General features: G+C 55.2%; 1 protein-coding gene across 1 annotated transcript; it reads right to left on the bottom strand.

Annotated features, from left to right (window-relative positions):
• Window positions 1–1,036: 1,036 nt before the first annotated feature.
• Window positions 1,037–19,372, bottom strand: GID4 (GID complex subunit 4 homolog). Its single transcript, XM_082679204.1, has 6 exons — window positions 19,098–19,372; window positions 15,020–15,079; window positions 9,758–9,865; window positions 7,588–7,689; window positions 6,208–6,338; window positions 1,037–3,882 (listed from the first exon to the last, which is right to left on the bottom strand). Exons 1-6 carry the CDS (start codon window positions 19,284–19,286, stop codon window positions 3,819–3,821), a joined length of 654 nt encoding a protein of 217 aa, XP_082535330.1. The 5' UTR covers window positions 19,287–19,372; the 3' UTR covers window positions 1,037–3,818.
• Between the last annotated feature and the right edge of the window lie 164 nt (window positions 19,373–19,536).

Raw genomic sequence — 19,536 nt, 5'->3', positions numbered from 1 at the left:
CGTGGCAGGCGTGCTCCCTTCTCTTACAAATCTCTCCGTGTCTCCACTCCGACACCTCCATGAATCAAACGTCGGCAGCGAACAAATGAGACAGTGACCCCGACTAACACAGAGGCTGCTGGTTCTTCCAAAAGCCTCGGACCCCCCGGACAGCTCTCGCTGTTACACTCCCCAGGCAGCCTGTCAGCTTCACCCTCCAGCTCGGCAGTGGGCTCCCACTGCTCTCCACCGGCCCCTTCAGTCCGTCCACCCGGGAAAATCCTTTAAAAGCTGCATCGGGTCCCATCCCACCTCTGCCCACACCCTCCGATGCCTCTCCTCCTTCTGAGTAAAGCCAGACCCTGATCCCGACAGCGACCGACAAGGTCCCACAGGCCCCGAGGCTCCCACACACCCCACGCCGCTGTCCCCTCTGCCTGGAGGGCTCACCCCCAGACGTCTGCGTGGCTCGCACCCACCTCCAGGTCTTTGCTCAATGTCACCCGACCGTCTTTTCAACCAGCGCAACCCACAGTGGCCCCCAGCCTGCCGCACCTCTGCCTGCTCTTCCCCTGTAACGCTTGTCCCTCAACATCTAACAGACACGGATTCTTTACTGTGTCATTGCCATGTATCCCCCTGCTGGGACACAGGCCATTCTCGAGGTCCGTCACGTGTGGACATGTCACAAGCACCCAGGACGGCCGTCAGCACACAGCAAGCGCACCTGGGGGAGGTGAGCACTGACATGGGAGAGGCTACCGCCGTCCCTTCTCTTTACTTCCCGGGCTCTGAGGTTCCAGACGGGGAGGAAGTCTCACTGACTCCGTCCACACACCAGCCAAGCACCAGGCTGGCATCTCTACCCCGACATTACCCAGCAGGTAACCCCGCTCCGTGGGCCAGCTCACTAGCCTGGAGGCCTCGCCCCTAATCACCCCCGAGTTGGAATCCCCTGCGGGGGCCCACAAACCTCCACAGCCACAGGGCCAGAAAGGGGGTTGGTTTCTTCTAACAGAACCGTTTTGCTTTAGAAATAGGACAGACTCACTGCTTAAATACCTTTATTATTTTTTAAAAATTATTTGGACATTGATAGCTCTGCAAAATACTTCTCCCGTCCCAAACCCTCAAACCCTTTCCACATGTACTCCCTAAAGAAACAAAATACTTTTTGCCCATTCAAATCTAATTTTTAAAAACATGTAAGATTCAAAATCAAATATTACTTTTCTTTCCCAGAACTCGTTAGTAATTTTAAACCACAATGCACATACTCAATGGCATTTCTTTTTAAAAATTAGCTTATCTGACTATTTATGAGGAAAAAAAAAATCAATTCAAGGCCTTAGAATATAAATTCCCTGTTTCTGAAAGCAAAAGACATTGAAAAGCCCCCTTTGCTCCCCTGGAGTTCGTGCCGTGCACATCACCACAGAGCCAGCAGGCAGGTGGACCGTCTGCTTCACGGGAGGCATCGCTTCGTTACCGTGGGACCGCAGCTGAGACGCCGTCGAGTCTGAAAGGATGGGTGGGTGGGAAGGGACGACACCAGCAGCAGTGGCGAGGCTGAGAGTGCGGGGTGGAGGGCATCTGAGCAGAGCAGGAGCTGAGTCCTGAGGATGGGGTGGGGGAGACGGCAGGGAGTGTGCATCTGCCCTCGTTTCTCGACGATGAATACAAGAGTCAACCAAAAACACTGCACGTAGAAGCAGAGGCATGTGGGTGTACGAGAAGGCCCAGGAAAGAATAACCTGGGCTGGGGATGACCGCCCGAGCTCCTTCGGGAGCTAAGTCAGGGCAGGTGGTCTGGGAGTTACTCAGGGGATGTGGAGACCACCCCTTCTGCATCCTCGACAGACAGGTTTGTACGAGAACCAATCTTCATCACAGGTGTGTCCCAAAGAGCTGGCAAAGGGTACCACTTCTTCACCCCCGAACACCGCTGCACTTGACCCCTGGCTCAGCAAGGAAGCCAGCCCACAACAAAGCCCGGCCCGCCCGGGCAGCAGCGCCGCGCAGACACCCTGCCCTGCCCGCTGGAGGACGCGCACGCGGCCCCGACAGGCTCCAGGCGGACCTCACCCGCGGCATTCTGAGTGGCACCTGAACCCTTCCAGGAGCTGGTTACACCCTGCGGCGCTGGCCCAGGTCTTGTGCCCCCAGCTGGGATTGACCAGAGCCAGCCACTCCACTGCCTTTGGGAGTTTTAAAATCTGGGAAACATTTCTGACTCATCTCTGGAGACAGATGTGAAGCATCTCTCCAATGCAGCCACCAGGCAACTTTCCAGGGTCCCCAGGCCCTGGCCTTTCCAGGTGCATCCCTGCAGGGAGCTTCAGGACCACACAGCCCAGCGGCCCTGACACCCACCCACCACCTTCCCCAACACTTCTCCTTTAAGGCTTCTCCTGACTCAACCTCAGGAACATACAGTACGTACGTCAATAAACGAAAGTCACTTCTTGGGAATAAGAGATTGCCCCACCACGCACCTAGACGGAAGGGCTTTGTGCTTTCTTACTCCGCCCGTGGACACGCACCTCGCGTTTGTTTTGCTCCCGTGGGTTAAAATACTACCTCGTTGTTAAAGCTTTCCCTCCAGTATTCTGAGCAAGTCTTGTAAAGCACCAGCAAATGCCAATCCCCCAAGCCCTGCCCACATCTGCGGGCTACAGCGGATGCCACGCTATGAGGCTTTCTAAACATTTAAACGACACAACTGCACGCGCACGCGCACAGACACACACACACTTTGGCACGTGAGCCTCGAGCTCTTTGGGAGTGCTCATATGCTCCCACCCCTCCCCCACGCCAACGCTGCTGAGCTGCCTGACGGGACAGGGCGCCACGAAGCACTGCTGTTCTGAGTAGCGAAAGGAGGACGCACAAATGCTAAACCGGCCCCCAAAACGGCTCTCACGTTTAGCGCTGTGACTGACGCAATGCTGCAAAACTTCTGTACCACATGACCAGTTTCAAACTGCTGGCTGATTAAATATACATTTACAAATAGATATAGGTATAAAAACTACTAAGTCAACATTTGCTGTTTTCAATGTGAAAACGATAAAATGTAATTCTGAATAATTGTGCATTTGCCATAGGGTCCTTGTTCAAGGGACCATAAAAATAATTTTGTAATAAAAAAACCTTTTTTTTTTTTTTTTTTTTTTTTTTTAAGTTTAGTATTGCCCTCAAGTTCAAAAGTTTGGAGCAAACGTGCTGAGTGAGCAGGACGGGAATCTGTCCCTGCCAGGGATCGGGAAGCCTTAAATCCTGTGACCTGGACAGCAGGCCCGGGGAAGCTGCCGGCCACTGACTAGCTCAGCGTGAGCATCCCAGGGCTGGCAGTGCCCCAACCCCGCCGAGCGATCGGCCGCCTCCCTGCACAGGGCTCCGGGGGCACACGGCTGCTGGGCTCGGCCGTCCCTTGAGCTACCAGAGTAAGCAACCGGGGGTCGGGGGGCCTGGTGGGGCCCACTGAGCACCAAGGCCGAGGGGGGCCGGGGCTGGAGGGGGCGTGGGGGAAGGGATGTGCGTCTCAGTGATACAGAAGTCAGCTGTGCAGGAGGAAAAGTGCATTTACGGTAGCTTAAAAACAGCTTAAGACCAAACTGCCACAGAGAGGGAAGAGGAACCGAGGCCGCCCTCCACCTGCCCTCGCCGGTCGGCCGCACGCCTCGGATGCCGTGGGTTGACATTCATGCTTTCTGATGCGAGTCTGCTCGTGAAGAAACAGGAACACACGTTCTCCTGGTTCTGGCAGGTACACAGTTTTCTTGGCAAATTTCTTTTTTGCCAAGTTCAGTTTATCTGGTTGCTGTCCCGGACCGCTGTCACCGGAATTCGTAGATGGGCGCGCTGTGTTCTGGAACATGAGTGAGATTGAGCGACTGATACCTGTGGGGAGGAGAGGAGGGTGGCGGGGGGGATCGTCAGAGCATCCTGAAAAGCAGCACAGGGTGTGGAACCTGCCCCGCCGGCGCCCGCAGAGCCCATGCCTACATGAAACGCCGGCTCATCTCAGACTCCGTCAGGGGAGCTGAGCTTGGCCTTGTTTCCATTTCTCTGGTTAATCCCCCTGGACTACGCAGAAGACCTGCCGTTTGTGGGCCCCGCTCCAATCCTGAAGCAACCACAGCCTGTCTCAGGAAACGAGAGGCCAAGTCCTCTGGGGGAGGGCGCAGACCAGGCCCTCCGGCCCTCCCCACCGCCCTGCTTCCCTCCGAAGCCGTGCGACCTGCAGAGCAGAGATCCGGAGAGCTTGGGATCGATGACGTCACCGCCACCCCCGCCCCCAACCTTAGCGACTTCATCTTCCTTCTCCCTAGACGCGGCTGCTAGAGCATCCGAGAGCTCTGCGGGGTGTGCGTCCCCGTGACGGGTGCTCCGAGGAGGGAAGCAGATGAAGGATAAACGGGGCAGGACGGTCCCCACTCGGGGATGCTCAGTGTGTCGGCTCCCCCCACCCCATCCACAGAAGAGGGAGGAACAGCACAGAGAAGAGCAGTTTATCTCTTACCCAAAACATCAACAAGAAGGGACGATGGGGGCTTCCCTGGTGGCGCAGTGGTTAAGAATCCGCCTGCCAGTGCAGGGGACACGGGTTCGAGCCCTGGTCCCGGAAGATCCCACATGCTGCGGAGCAACTAAGCCCGTGCGCCACAACTACTGAGCCCACGTGCCGCAACTACTGAAGCCCGCGCGCCTAGAGCCCGTGCTCCGCAACAATAGAAGCCACCGCAGTGAGAAGCCTGTGCACTGCAACAAAGAGAAGCCCCTGCTCGCCGCAACTAGAGAAAGCCCGCGAGCAGCAACGAAGACCCGACACAGCCAAAAAAAAAAAAAAAGGAAAAGAAAGGACGATGCATTAGCCATCAGAACCCTAACCCTAGGCCTTTGCACCCAGTGGGATGGCTGTAATCCTAAATGTTGGGAAGGACACGGGGAAACGGGAGAAGCGGAACCTTTGTGCATCACTGGTGGGAACGTGAAAAGGTGCGGCTGCTGTGGGAAACAGTTCCCTGAAAAGTGAAATATAGAATACCCCGTGACCCGGCAATCCCACCCCAGCCGTGTGACCAGAGGAACTGAAAGCAGGGACTCAGGCTCTTGCACACCCACGTCCACAGCAGCCGAAAGGTGGGAATGACCCACGTGTCCACCCACTGATGAACAGATAAAGACAAGGTGGTCCATCCACACGGTGGGAAATCACTCAGCAATACACAGACGAAGAACTGACACACACCGCAACCCGGGGCCCTTCAAAGCCGACGCTCAGACACAGAGGGCACACGGTACGCGGCCATTGGCACGACACGTCCAACAGGCAAACCTGCACTTAGAGAGCGCAGCTTAGTGGTGGCCTGGGGCTGGAGGGGGCGGGGAGGTGGGGTGACAGCTCAGGGGGTAGGGCTCCCTCTCGTGCCGACGAAAACGTTCTGAAATTGAGTGCAGTGATGGCTGCGCAACTCTGTCGACACGAAAGCCCACTGGACTGTGCGCTTCCAGTGAGGAGACTGCACAGCAGGTGAACTGTATCTCCGTAAAGCGGGTATTTTTAAAAGGATAGGAAAAGTTTTAAAAACTCATTTGAAAGCTGAACAGGTGTTGACACCCCAACAACGGCTGTTCCCACAGAGGCCGGGGCTGCATGGAGCCCCGGGCACTTGGTTGTCGCTGGGTAGCCCCACGCAGCGTCCCACAGGAGCCTTCAAAGTGTGCAAAAGTCGCGAGGAAATAATTTCCACATTCAGAGAGGAAATCAGGTATTTCATGATACCGTCTGCCCTTCAGGGATAACGGGGCACTCACAAAAGCTCAAGGAGCCACGAGAAGGCCCGCAAAGGTGACAAACACCAGCCCTCGGGTGGCACGCGGCCGTCACCGGGGCAGAGGCCCAGGGCAGGGCCGACCACGCCCGCAGGCACCGGTCAGCGGCCGGCACCAGGTGGGAGCGTGAGCACAAAATTAAAAAGGCCGCTGACAGCCAAGTTCCCGCTGTCCACAGCAGGGTCTGACACTTCAGTTACTGAGTAAACTGGGGAGGAATAAATACAAGACCCGCAAGATTGAGATAAACATAGCTGACAATACTTGCTGCTTGAAAGCGTTTAGCTGTGAGTTCCTGTGCCCAGAACTTCATTTCTTTACCTTGTTTACACTGCCCTGTGGACGGAAGCGAGCCCCTCGAGACACGAGGCCGCGGCGGCCGGTCCTTACCATTCCGAGCTCCTGTGGTAATAGTAGCCCTCTATGGAGGCCGCCGACTTCTGGAAACAGATGTAGTAAAAGCCGGCAAAGGAAGCACCGCTGATGTCCTTGATCGTGTGGTCCGGGACCAGGAACTGCTCCTGCACATGGATGGGGACGGAGGGTCAGCGCCGGGGGCTCCGGCCCCCCAGGCCTCCCTGCCCCCTGCAGGTGGCTTGTGGGCAACTGTGAACCCCCGAGCCACTCTCATGTTCAACCTACGAACACGGCCACCACGTGTCGAGGTCACCGGGGTCAGAGCCAAGAGAGGGCGCCGTGGTGCCCACGCCTCGAGAGTACATCACAACCTTCCCACCCCTGAGCCGCGGACTCACGCTTCTGCTGCACCCCAGGAACCGTCGCTAGGCTCCCGGTCACCTTGAGAGCCGAGGGTCACTTCTATGGCCCGGGCCTCACCCCGAGGGCAGGTGGAGCTCGCTTGCCCTGGGGACCCCCCCATCAGCAGCGGTCAGAATGGTGCTGCTCTCCTCAGACCCCGGGCAGAGCCAGCCCCCTGGGGGGGCGAGGTCAGGGCCCGCAGGAGGCCTAGACGGCCCACGGGGGAGTCTCCCTGCGTGAGAAACTCTTGGAGACCAAGCAACTCTCCTTCCCTTTCCCCAGTCTCTGAAATTGTAGTTTTTCAAATTAATTTTGAAGTAGAGTCTCACCCGACACTTCCTTTAGTGGGTTGCTTAGCTGGCCGGCGGCGAGGCGGGACTCAGGTTTTCCCCCGGCACCTGCCTGTCTGCCGCCAGTGCCAAGCCCCTGCCCCAGTTCTCACCATAGAAACACAGACCGGGAAGGAGGGTGCTACAGGCTTCATCTGCAGGAAAGCTGGCGAGATTTCACCTAAAGCGGCTTTTTCCTACAGCTTGGGGGTGAGGGGCTGGAGGTGGGTGTAGGTTCTCGAAGCGATTTCACACACTCGCCTGCTGAATTCAGCACCCTGTGGCTCTAACCCAGGAAATGCCGGAGGGGGCAGCAGAGCCGATCCAGTGAGCCCGGCCCAATGGGGTTCTCAGGGGCAGGGGGAAAACCCAAATTCTGTCCCCAGCCCCGTGTTTCCTGAGCTGGAGGGACCGGGGGCGCCGTGACGGCCCACAGCCCGGGCGAGGTCACTTAGGGGCTGAGACGATGGGGGTCTCCTGAGTACACAGGACACTTGGGATGACCCAGTCTGCAGGGTCGCCGGAGAGAACAAAGGGAGAGGACACAAGAGCGTGGAGGGTGCCGCCCCAGGCCTGGGTCCCGCCCGGAGCTGTGCCTGCTCCCCACGGAGAGTGAGAATGGGCCTGAGGGGCCTGGGACCCAGGGGCCACACCATAGGTCGGCACAGCCGGGCAGCCTTACCTTCCACCTCATGAAGACATAGTCCCCACTCTTCAGCTCTTCGTAATCAAAGTCGTCTGAATTAAACGATTTTGCATACTGATAAAAAGCCAGAAACTTGCCCTGAAAGCCAAAAGCAGAGTATGAGAATGAGGGACAGAGGGGGTGGCGGGTGTGCTGGGCCGGTGCAGTGGTCCCTCCAGGGCGAGGCGGCGGCTGGCGGGCAGGGAGCGTCTGGTCACCCCATGCACTGGGGCCTGGACCCCGGGGCAGACGCCCGGGCCCTACGCCTGCCTAGCTAACGCGCCCAGGAAAGGCCGCTGAATGGGGCTGGATGCACCCCCGGGCCTTCTCTCACACCTCACCCCAGACAGACGCAGCCGGACGATGAGGGACGGGGTCTCCGTACATCAACCAACGGGGGCAAAGACTCAGGCTGAACCAGCCTGTAGTGCGGGGGTTGGGGGGAGTTAGTAAAGTGGGGTCCCCTGACAACGCAGTGGCCTGGCGGCTTGGGGCCAGCTAGCTGAGACCAGAAACAAGTGACACTTGGTTACGGCAACAAAGCTGTACCTTTATGATCATGTTTTTGTTAAAAAAAAAAAAAAAAAGTCCATATACTCAAAAGAGATTTAGGAAAAGGTCAACCCCTGCTTTAGCTTTAGGTGTTCGGCATTATAGATGTTTTGCTTTTGTTTCCTCCAAATATTTAAAAATAAGTATGTATTAATTCTATAAAAAAAACTCCTGAATAAGAAGTTAAGACAGAGAGGTATTAAGTCATAGAATCTGTCACACAGATATTTTTATTCTAAGTAGATTACGTGTGAGGAATCTTTATCGCGATAATGATAATCACCATAATCTTTTATCCCTTTATCATAATACCCACTTCAAATCTCATTCAGGAAAACTCGAGGGTCAACTACAGTGTCCTGACCACAGTGTGCAGTAGACATCGTGGCTCCCCAACAGACAGAGGGGCACTCAGAGCCCCTGGGGCCCAAGTGGGAGTCTGGGAATCCCACGTGGGGAGAGGGCATCGGGAAACCCTGAGTCCCGCGAAGGCAGCCAGCGCTCCTGGAGGGAAACCGTCCACATGCCCGACCTCGCACGCCCAGCAGGCCGGGGCCCAGGGTGGCCTTCCCGGCCCCTCTTTCACTCAAAATAGTTCAACCCAGGTTAGGAAGGCTGGAGTCCAGGTGTCTCCAGCTCTAACGAAAGGCAATGGGAAGTTCGAGCTGCTCTCCAGGTTCTTCACCTGCAGCCAACCAGCCTCAAACTGAGTTTTCATTGGGTCTCAAAGACCTTGCTTTTTGCAGGACCAATTTGAAATGGAAAACAAAGTTGGAAGGAAGACAGGCCGTGTGCTCGCTGGGCTGTGCAGGAGAGGTAGGTGCCAGGCGGGGAGAGCCAGCCAGGGCGGGGCCTGACAGCTCCCAGGGGTGCTCCCCGACAGCGACACCTTCCAGGCTCCCCAACTTCCGGACGCTCGGCCCCGTTCGTACTCTCTTAGAAACACAGGTGGCCATCTATCTCAGCGTCTGCTTGCTACATTTAAAAGCTCAAGTTTAGATTCAATTGAAACTCAGCATTTGATAGATGTTTCTTTCCTAACTCAAGTATGAGAAAGCAGTTCACCTACAAGGACGCTGACTCAGAGTGTCTGCAGGAGGGGCCCCCCAGGAGACCGTGGGCCCGGAAGCAGGAGAGCGCGTACACAGCCAGGAGTGGTGGCGGGGACGGTGAGTTGCTCTGGAATCTCCACTACTGACACCTCATCCTGGGTGCTTTAGGGGTGAGCGCACTGGACTTCCTCGGTGTGAAACCAAAGTTCATCCTCGCCACAGCCAGCTAAGCCAAAAGACTCTAACGACCAGCTGAGAAATGGGTTTTTAAAGACACAAGACTCGCGTGGCCCTGGCGAAAAGGCCCGAGGAGGAGCTCTGAGCTGTCTTGAGGAGCTCACGGCTGCGAGCACACACCCGTGCTTGACAGGTGCGGGCGTTTCCAGGGGCGGAGCGGCCCTGAGGTCCTGCTCGTGAGGGGGAACCGCGCCTCCGCCCCGGCCCACCCTAAAGGCAGAGGCCGTTCGCAGGCTTCCCCAGAGCAGAGGCAGCGAGAAAGGAACAGGGGCTGGAGAGGGACGGTGCCACGAGCCCCCGGGGGCCCAGAGCAGAGGGGCACTCACCCAGTGCTTGCGGTCAACATCCTCGTCTGCATCCCACTTTCGGGTTAAGAAAGGGTGCTTTTTGCTGATTATTTCTCCTTCAAAGAAGGTCGTGAGGGTTGGATACTCCTATGGTAAGAACCCAAATGTCAAACACGACGTCAAACAGCAGTTGTAACCTTTCTCAAAGGAAAAACCAACCTCGTTGTAATTTCTCCCCAAAACTTTGCAGAAATGACCGCCACACTGCTGAGCAACCACCCAGACCAGCGACGCCCGCGGCCGTGGAGGGAGCCTGACGTGAAGGGGCTGGGGGGAGGGGGTCTGTTGGATTCCGGGGCCTTTGCCAGAAGCAGAGAACCCTTCTTTGGCGCACTTGTTAAGGGTTGATGGCTCAGAGAAGATATTTGGACAGGTTATTTCTGAATACAAAGCAGATGGTAATTTGATAGGTTTTACTTTCCAAGGCGAATACCCAGAGAGGCTCCGAAATCAAGCTCCGTCTCCCTCGTGCTGCGGCTCAGCCACTGCTTCTCAGACTGGCTCAGCCTGTCCCTTTTACGCCAACTCTTCAGCTTCGGGGGGCGGGGGGAGGCTGGTAGAATACCTTCATGTATTAGGCATTCGTATAATTCTATCGCACGAGCTAAGACAGCTTATGCGACGGGAAACATTGATAAATCACGTCGGCCCTGGGAAGTCACAACGGCTGCAAAAACAAATAAGCCGTCATCCTGATTGGGTGCTTGGAATACTCCGGGCAACCTTGCTACTTGTTCCTCTGATAGTAAGGAAGCACTAAAGATTTTGAAAAAATTAATGAAAGAACAAGTCAACATCGTAAAAAAGTGTACCGTTTCTCTGCATTTCTAGAAACCAGCCAACCCACCTGCCAGGTGGCCCCTCAGGACCACCCACCCGCCCGGGTACCTCCCGAGGGTGCGGTGATGACCCGCCACCTGGCACAGCAAGGGTCACCGCCCCAAAATCCTAGGACCATAGAGGTCCCGCTTTCTTCTCACCCCATGTAAGCCCCTCTCAATCAGCATCAAACTTAACTACCCGTTTAAAATAAATCTGTTCTCATGGCTTTGCCACTTCTCCCGGCTCGCCTGCCACGTGGACCGGGGCTTCCAGAAAGGCCGTGGCTGCTTTACCGCACACGTCCAGGCAGCCTGTCCTCGTAGCAGTGAGCTCGAAACACCACAGATTTGCCACCCCCCTGAAACGCAGCCCTCACCCCAACACTGGTGCTGGGTTCCTCAAACAGATATTTATAGATACAGAGTGAAGAGATTAAAGAGGAGATAAGTTCCTAAGTGGAAACCTGATTTTTTTTTTTTTTTTTGCGGTATGTGGGCCCCTCACTGTTGTGGCCTCTCCCGTTGCGGAGCACAGGCTCCAGACACAGGCTCAGCAGCCATGGCTCACGGGCCCAGCCGCTCCGCGGCATGTGGGATCTTCCCGGACCGGGGCACGAACCCGTGTCCCCTGCATCGGCAGGCGGACTCTCAACCACTGCGCCACCAGGGAAGCCCGGAAACCTGATTTTTAAAGGTATAAACCAATCTATACTCATCCGTTTTAGGAAGGACTGCTAAGGGAAAAAGTTCTGTGTAAGCTGACAGCGGACTTGAGGCACTAAATAAAAAGCTATAGACAGTATATTGACTTCCTGAGTTTATCAAGACTTCCCTAAAATAGAAGGATAAATGATCAAGTCCTCCTATTATAACACAAAGAACACACTTATGTTCAAGTCACAAGTTTTCCTAATAAGTGATTCTGCGCCGACTTCTCTCTCAAATGTTTCAGGCAATCTACCAGGGTGACCACAAGGTACCCACAAACTTCCAAAATTAAATAAAATAAACCCCTAATGAATGAGAGTCATGTGCACAGAAGGAACCAAAAAGACAAAGCCTCTCACAGGGCAGGCGAGGACATTCGAGCCCTGACTACAGCTGGCAGGGGAGTCACAAAGGGGGCGGGGGGTGGCCAGCACCCCCCGGGGGTGGGCTCCCTGTGCCAGGTCCCACTCCCCTCACTGACTCCAGGCTCACCTGCCTGGAGGTGGCTCCAGCTTTCCGTGAAGACCTGCCTTCCGGGGGGTCCACGTTTGACTGGCCAGTAAGTCAGCAAGAACTTCTGAAACCAGCAGTAAACGAGCACCTTTGGCTCCGGACAGCGTGACCGGCTCCCTGGTTCAGCCTCGGGAGCGTCCAAAACTGCCTGGAGAGTGCGTGGCAGGCCTGACCATGACACCCCCAGGCTGGGCTCCCAGGCCGGGTGCCAGCCGCCTCCGCCGGGCCTCCCCGGGGACGCCCCTCTCCCCGCGGGTGGCTGGCTCGGGACTGCAAAGAGAGTGTTATTTGACACCCATTCTCACAATTCTGGGATTTAATTTCCACAAGGCACACAAACTTCAAAAACTGTACTTATTTGTGAATGTGAGGCAGGTGAGAGGCAATTTATCTCCAATGTAACAGTGAATTTTCCCTATTTCCAGACAGACGAGGAAGACCGTGACTATGACCCAAACCGTTCAGTTACATTAAAGCAAATCACATATTTGATTTTTCAACAACTATAAATGGAAAAGCAAACCAAAATGGTTAACTGTGTTTTATAACAGGTGTAAAACCATTCAAAGAGTCATCACCCTTTTCTGCATTTTACCAATTATCCACAGTGACCGTGTACTAGATTTGTAACTTAAAAAACTGTTAGACAGTTGTACAATGCTGTGACTATACTGAAAGCCAACAGATTGTACGCTTTTTTTTTTTGGCCGCGTGTTGCGGGATACTAGTTCCCCAACCAGGGATGGAACCCGTGCCCCCTGCAGTGGAAGTGCGGAGCCCTAACCACTGCACTGCCAGGGAGGTCCTAGACTGCACACCGTCAATGGGTGAATGTATGCTATGTGAATTATATCTCAGCAAAGGGACTAAAAAAAGTTATTAAAAAAGATGAATTCACAGACTCCTGACGCTCGGGCAGGACGAAGGGCCTCAGGAAACACAGCCCTCCTCTAGTAAAAGGCGGCTTCAGGCGGGAAGGGCCAGGCCCAGGGAAGGGCCAAGCCAGCGCCCCATCCCCTCAGAGGAGGCTGGCTGTAGGTGGCTCGGGGGTGCTTCCCTTCATTAGCGCCACCTGCTCCTGGTGGGACGTCCACAGCATTTCCGTACACGGTTTGTGAATTTTTAATCCTACTTAACCATTCACACAAAGCTTCCTGTGACCATTTGGAATTGGTGTCCACATCCCATGTTACAGATTTTGCTGGTTTCCTTATGGAGTTAAATGTCTATGTTCTGCGCTCAACAAATGTGTTTGGCCACCTAAGAGTTGAGCATATTCTGTTTCCTGTGTGTCTTCTTGGTTTTTTTTTTTTTTTTTTTTTTGGTACGCGGGCCTCTCACTGCTGTGGCCTCTCCTGTTGCGGAGCACAGGCTCCGGACACGCAGGCTCAACAGCCATGGCTCATGGGCCCAGCCGCTCCGTGGCACGTGGGATCGTCCCAGACCGGGGCACGAACCCGTGTCCCCTGCATCGGCAGGCGGACTCTCAACCACTGCACCACCAGGGAAGCCCGCGGGGGCTACTCTTTGTTGCGGTGCGCGGGCTTCTCATGGCGGTGGTTTCTCTTATTGTGGAGCATGGGCTCTAGGCGCAAGGGCTTCAGTAGTTGTGGCTCGCGGGCTCTAGAGCGCAGGCTCAGTAGTTGTGGCGCACAGGCTTAGTTGCTCTGCCGCATGTGGGATCTTCCCGGACCGGAGCACGAACCCGTGTCCCCTGCATTGGCAGGCGGACTCTCAACCACTGCGCCACCAGGGAAGCCCTCCTGTGTGTCTTCTACTAGCACAAACCTCCGGGTGAGAACCCTTCCTTTTGCTGTCATTTTCTACCCCGACTTGATTGGATGTTTTCTAGAGGAGGGAAGAGATACCTTTTTGTCTCAACGACAAATTTCACAGGAGATTCCCAGACTCCCGGTGGGGAAGCAGGAGAACAGGAGGAACGGGGGCGACGCAAACAAGTGTTTCCAGACCGAGGAGGACCAGCCTTGTCAGGTCCCTCGGAGCCTCCCACTCACTGACCCTGCGTCTTCCCCGGGAGACAGAGCAGGCTCCTGGAGCTCTCACCTCGCAGATGAGGAAACTGGAATGGACAGAGGTGACAGTCGTGGGGCCAGCAGAGGCGGCGCGAGGATGCCCGCCAGTGCCGCCGAACGCTGTGGCCCCCAACCCTCGGCCAGGCGGCGTCAGGCCCTCCTGCTGCCCGCTCAGCAGCGGGAAAAGAAAGCACGCTCTCTCTTGCCTACGATATTCCCAGGAGTTCTGAGGTTTAAGGTGGTTCAAAGAAAGGAAACACCTACGTTTCCGAACTGCGAAGACCTCAGTCCTTGGAGGAATGATGCTCGCCCAGAGGCTGCCACCATGACGGTGGCAGCTATGCTCTTACTATGCTTGTTTTCCTCAAAAAGGATTAAAGGGGCTTCCCTGGTGGCACAGTGGTTGAGAATCTGCCTGCCAATGCAAGGAACATGGGTTCGAGCCCTGGTCTGGGAGGATCCCACATGCCGCAGAGCAACTGGGCCCGTGAGCCACAACTACTGAGCCTGCGCGTCTGGAGCCTGTGCTCCGCAACAAGAGAGGCCGCAACAGTGAGAGGCCCGCGCACCGCGATGAAGAGTGGCCCCCGGGCTTCCCTGGTGACACAGTGGTTGGGAGTCCGCCTGCCGATGCAGGGGGCGCGGGTTCGTGCCCTGGTCCGGGAGGATCCCGCGTGCCGCGGAGCAGCTGGGTCCGTGCGCCATGGCCGCTGAGCCTGAGCGTCCAGAGCTCCGCAACGGGAGGGGCCACAGCAGTGAGAGGCCTGCGTACCGCAAAACAAAACAAAACAAAACAAACAAACAAAAATAACAAACAGTGGCCCCCGCTTGCCACAACTAGAGAAAGCCCTCACACAGAAACGAAGACCCAACACAGCAAAAATAAATTAAGTAATAAACTCCTACCCCCAACATCTTCTTTAAAAAAAAAAAAAGGATTAAAGTAAAATCAGTAGCGTTGGGCATATGGTGACCTGTTTATAAACATCAACGGTCTGTGAGTCTGCGTGCTTTCCAACAGGACACGTCCAAACTGCCTGCTCTACGCTCCCCCTGCAAAACCACACTTAGAAATGGGGCTCCTGAATGAGGCCTGAGGAGTCGAGGTTGCTGGCCCTTCAGCACCGAGGCCCCCTCTGGCTCCTGCCCGTGGGAGGCGCACTTACCTCAGTAAGGCCTTTGATCTTCAGATACCCACAGAGGTACGAGTTCCCCGTGTCCACGTGCTGAAAAGACACACACAGCCTCGTTACCAATGGAGGGTCCAGCAGGAGACAGCAGGGTCACGTCCGGCAGGCAGAGGCCCCTTGGAGGCCAGGGCGGCAGGCGGGTGGGGGGCGAGGGAGCCTGGAGGCCGGCTTGCCCAGTGCAGCCCGGGGCTCACAGGTCCTGTGGCACGCTGAGTGTTCAACATTGAGTGAGGCCTCATTTAAGAAACTAGGAACATTTTGTGGCATTTACCAGATCTGGGGACCCAACTACTTCCAATACACCATGAGTCAAACACCAAGGCAGTGCTTAAAAGCTGCAGTGAACTCAGCCAGCCAGACGAGGTCAGCACCAAAGCAAGAGGGCTTCAACGAAGCTGGGGTGGTCCCACAACCCGGTGTTGGGGACAACGGTCTCCACCCGAAAACCACCACAGCCCTGCAAACGTCCTCACCTGCTGACCTGGGCATCGGACAGCACCGAGCAGCTGATCCGAACTCACAGGGGTCAGTAAAGAAGTTGTGTTAAAGGACACACAGCTCTAACCCAAGGCCTTAAGTTTCAAGGATGCAATTCTCACTGAATTTCAATATAGTTTGGGGTCTCACAGCTGCCAGAAAGGGTATCAGGTGGCAAGGATACTTGCTAATAAGATTAAAAACTGCACTGTAAATTGGCTAACACTTTGCATGGATTACCACCTGCTCAAGAATCAGAATTTCATCCTGGCCTCCATCCAAGCATGTGTCTCTCCCTTTCTGCCCAAATTGATCTTGATGAACTCAAACCCACCACAGCGCAGAGAGCTTCAACCGAACGACGGGCCAGCATCTCAACAAGAAAGATAACAAGGCAAGTGCTCAGCAAGAAGGTCTTGCAGCACAGCTGTGTCCAACAGCTGCTCTTTTTAATATTCCTTCCACAGTGACCTGGCCTTCACTTCACTCTTAGCTTCTTGGATGGCAGAGGAGAAAGAAAGCAATCACAGTGACAAAACAACAACCACAAAAAGAGCAGTCAGAATCTTACAAACGTTTGAGGAACTCTTTAAACTGGAATTTCCAAAAAAAAAAAAAAGGCACTCCAGAAGCACATGAAAAGAGGCCCAACATTGTTAGCCGTCCTGGAAGTTCAAATCAAAACCACAATGAGATACCACCTCACACCCACTAGGATGGCTACAATCAAAAAGAGGGACAGTAACAAGTGTTGACGAGGATGTGGATAAACTGGAGCCTCAGACGCTGCTGGTGGGAATGCAAAATGATGCAGCCACTTTGGAAATCAGTCTGGCAGTTCCTCAAATGTTAAACAAATAATTACCATATGACCCAGTATTCCACTGGTAGGGAGACGTCAGGAGAAAGGAAGACGTATGTCCACATAAGAACTTGTACGTGAATGCTCACAGCAGCGTGTTCATAACAGCCCCAGAGTGGGAAAAAATCCAAATACCCGTGGACGGATCAATGGATAAACAAAATGCTGTAGATCCACACAGGGGACTATCAGGCAACAGTAAAAAGTCAGGAAGCACTGACACCTGCTATGATGTGGGTGAACCTTGAAACACTGTGCTCAATGGAAGAAGCGAGACACGAAAGGTCACATTATTGTATGACTCCATTTACACCAAAAGTCCAGAAGAAGCAAATCTCAGGTGAAAAAAAAAGGGGTTGCCTAGGGTTGGAGGGGCGTGACAGCTAAGGGTTCTTTTGGGGATGATGAAAACGTTCTAAAATTAGATTGCAGTGACGGTTACACAACTTTGTGACTACATTAAAAAACGACTGAATTGTACACCTTACACGTGCGAATTGTGTTAATAGGTGCATCGTATCTCAGTAAAGCTATTACGAAAAACAGGAAATAAATGAAGTTACAAAAAGCATAAGTATTCTAAGAAGGCTGAGCCCGAGAACCCAGTCCTGGCTGAAAAACCAGATGATGGAGCTATTCACACGCCACTGACCGTCTCCACGACAGACAAGCCGCTCACCAGTCCGGATACAGGGCAGCATTCCTGGGTGGGACCACTGCCCCCACCACCACTCCAAGGGGCCTCCAGCCACCAGCCAGGTCCTCCACTCCAGCCGCCCTGGGACCTACCAGTCGTGCACCAACTCAATCCCCACTCCCAGCGGTTCACGAGGAAGTTGGCACCTGACAGGAATTCAGAAACAACACACTAAGGAAAGAGAGGGGAGCTGCTGCAGTAACCAAGGCGAACTTCTCTTCTGACACTTGGCTACCCTGCCACTTGTCTCCGACCCCATCCTAAACCATCAAACTCAACAAGGGGCACAAGTTCAAGGTCATTGAAAACATGATCCTCACCGGGGATCTCAATTCTAGAATTTTATGATTAGCTGCAAAAAGTAGAAAGGCCTGTAACTTCCTACTAAACTCTCACATTTGAAGCAAAAGAGAAGGGGTATTACCACATTAGGCATCTCACCATGAAGACTGAAATAACTCAGCCACGGTACTTTTTTTTTTTTGGCCGCACCTTGCAGCTTGCCGGATCTCAGTTCCCTGACCAGGGACTGAACCTGGACCATGACCATGAAAGCACTGAATCCTAACCACTGGACCGCGAGGGAACTCCTACTATTTTCAATTACAATAAATATCGTGGCTCAGGATAGATATTTAAGTTTATAGACCAAAGACACAACACGGAAATGGAGTTCTCCCAATCAAAAGAAATTATCTATTCCCACAAAGCAGTAAGAAAAAAGAGGCTGATGAACGCTCTGCAGTGAGTGGAAAGAAAACACATCCACAACTGTGTTTTGGGTGGGAGAACTACTTGCTCAGAAAAGAGGCTGTTTAAGATTTAAAATTATTAAAGGGCAAAGGGCAAGCATAAGGAAAAGACACTTACTACGTTCTGTCCTCACACAAGACCTCAAAGCTTCTGGAAAGCCTTTCAAGAGGACAGATGTTTGGGGGGCTTCTGGGAACAGCCTAGGAGGTGAGGTATCAGACTAAGGACAAAGGGGCAAAGGGAGGAGGAGGTGGGTCCTGATGCAGGTCTGGGCAGCTAGAGAGAAGGAACAGTTTTCTAGGAGGGAGAGAAAAAGGAGTATCAACCACTGCCAATCTCCTTGGGCTGGGAAGAAATGGCAAGTGTGCTCCCATTTGCATGGGAGGGGTGAGGTGCAGGAAAGGGCCGGGACAGGTGAAGCTGCAGTTCCAAAGCCATTAGGGGCTGGCAGCAGGTTCTCAGAAATCCAGGTCAAATGGGGGGAGGTGGGTGGACACGGGAAGGAAATACAGTATGAGAAATAAAGCAAGTGAGTTACATTTCCCAGTACATGGGTATCAGAGACTGGGAGGAAGCCCTGGCCGTGTCGATCAAAGTTAAGAACACGAAAGAGCCCTGGAGCCCGGAAGGAGGAGAACAGAGGTGTGGGACAGGGAGATCTGGGCAGACAGGCCAGGGAGACCGGGAGTAGCCTGGAAGTGGCCAGAGGGCAGGGGTAGGGAGTACGAGAAGCCTGGGCCAGGAAGAGACTAGGGGTTGGGGGGCTAGGAGGCCAGCTTCTTAACAGACGATGAGGAGCCCACCCAGGATGAGGGCCCGGCCTGGGGGGTGGGGCAGGAATCAGGGTAGGCTGGGCACTCTCAAGCTCAGGGGCTAATGGAGGGAGGGGGCTGAGGAAGTCCCCCAAGGAGGAAACCCCAGGAGAAGGAGGCGGGACCCAGAACCTGGGCTTCCTGGGACCGAGGAAAACGTATGGGGCAGCAAGCACGTCTCAGGCCTGGGAGGGTCCCGAGTCAGGGGGAACCACTGGAGAGCTCTTCGGGGTCCGAGAAAGCCTAGAAGGAGGGCTGGTCCTGGGGCGACAGGCCACGGGGAGATAGGGCCGGGTCTGAGGCCGCCGGTCCCCGGCTCTGGCCCGCAGAGTTGGGGTGCGCCGGAGCCTCCCGGCAGGCCCGGGCAGGAGGCCCGTCCGCGGCCGCGGTCTCGAGGGGGCGGCGGCGCGGCCCGGCCAGTGGGCGCCGCGAGAGGCCCGGCAGCCGGCTCACCTGCAGCACCACCTCCACGTCGTACGAGTTACCCTTGCTCTTCTGGTGGCCGCGGAACTTAGAGCCGCTGTAGAGCAGGCTGGTGGCCACGCCGGGCTGCTGCGTGTTGATGGGCGGCGGCGGGATGAGCGAGGCGGCGGAGGTGGCCGAGGCACCGGCCGGCGGGGGACACTCGGTGCGGACCGGCATCGCGGGGTCCCCCGGAGCCAGGGCTGGGGGAGGGGGAGGAACCACCGCCGCGCGGGAGCCGAGGAGGGTGGCCGGGGGTAAGGCCGGCGCGCGCGTGGGGCGGGAGGGGTCTACCCGCCGGCCGCCTGCGGTCTGAGCGCTCCGGCCGCCACCGGGACCCCGGGACCTGCGAGCAGGGCCTCCGGGTGCTAAGCGAGCCCCCTCCCCGCCTGCGCTCGCACACACACCCCTTCCGATTGGCTCCGGCGCG

Source organism: Grampus griseus (assembly GCF_964374135.1).
Source record: "Grampus griseus genome assembly, chromosome: 20".
Classification (NCBI taxonomy): Eukaryota; Metazoa; Chordata; class Mammalia; order Artiodactyla; family Delphinidae; genus Grampus; species Grampus griseus.
This window is presented reverse-complemented; position numbering and strand designations above follow the sequence as displayed.

Bases quoted from the DNA above. Each gene is read 5' to 3' on its own strand.
- GID4 (XM_082679204.1), bottom strand. From the start codon at position 19,286: ATGCCGGTCCGCACCGAGTGTCCCCCGCCGGCCGGTGCCTCGGCCACC. The intron at 15,080-19,097 runs GTGAGCCGGCTG...GTGTCTTTTCAG, and splicing joins ACGTGGAGGTGGTGCTGCAG to CACGTGGACACGGGGAACTC. The intron at 9,866-15,019 runs GTAAGTGCGCCT...TTCTTACCATAG, and splicing joins AGATCAAAGGCCTTACTGAG to GAGTATCCAACCCTCACGAC.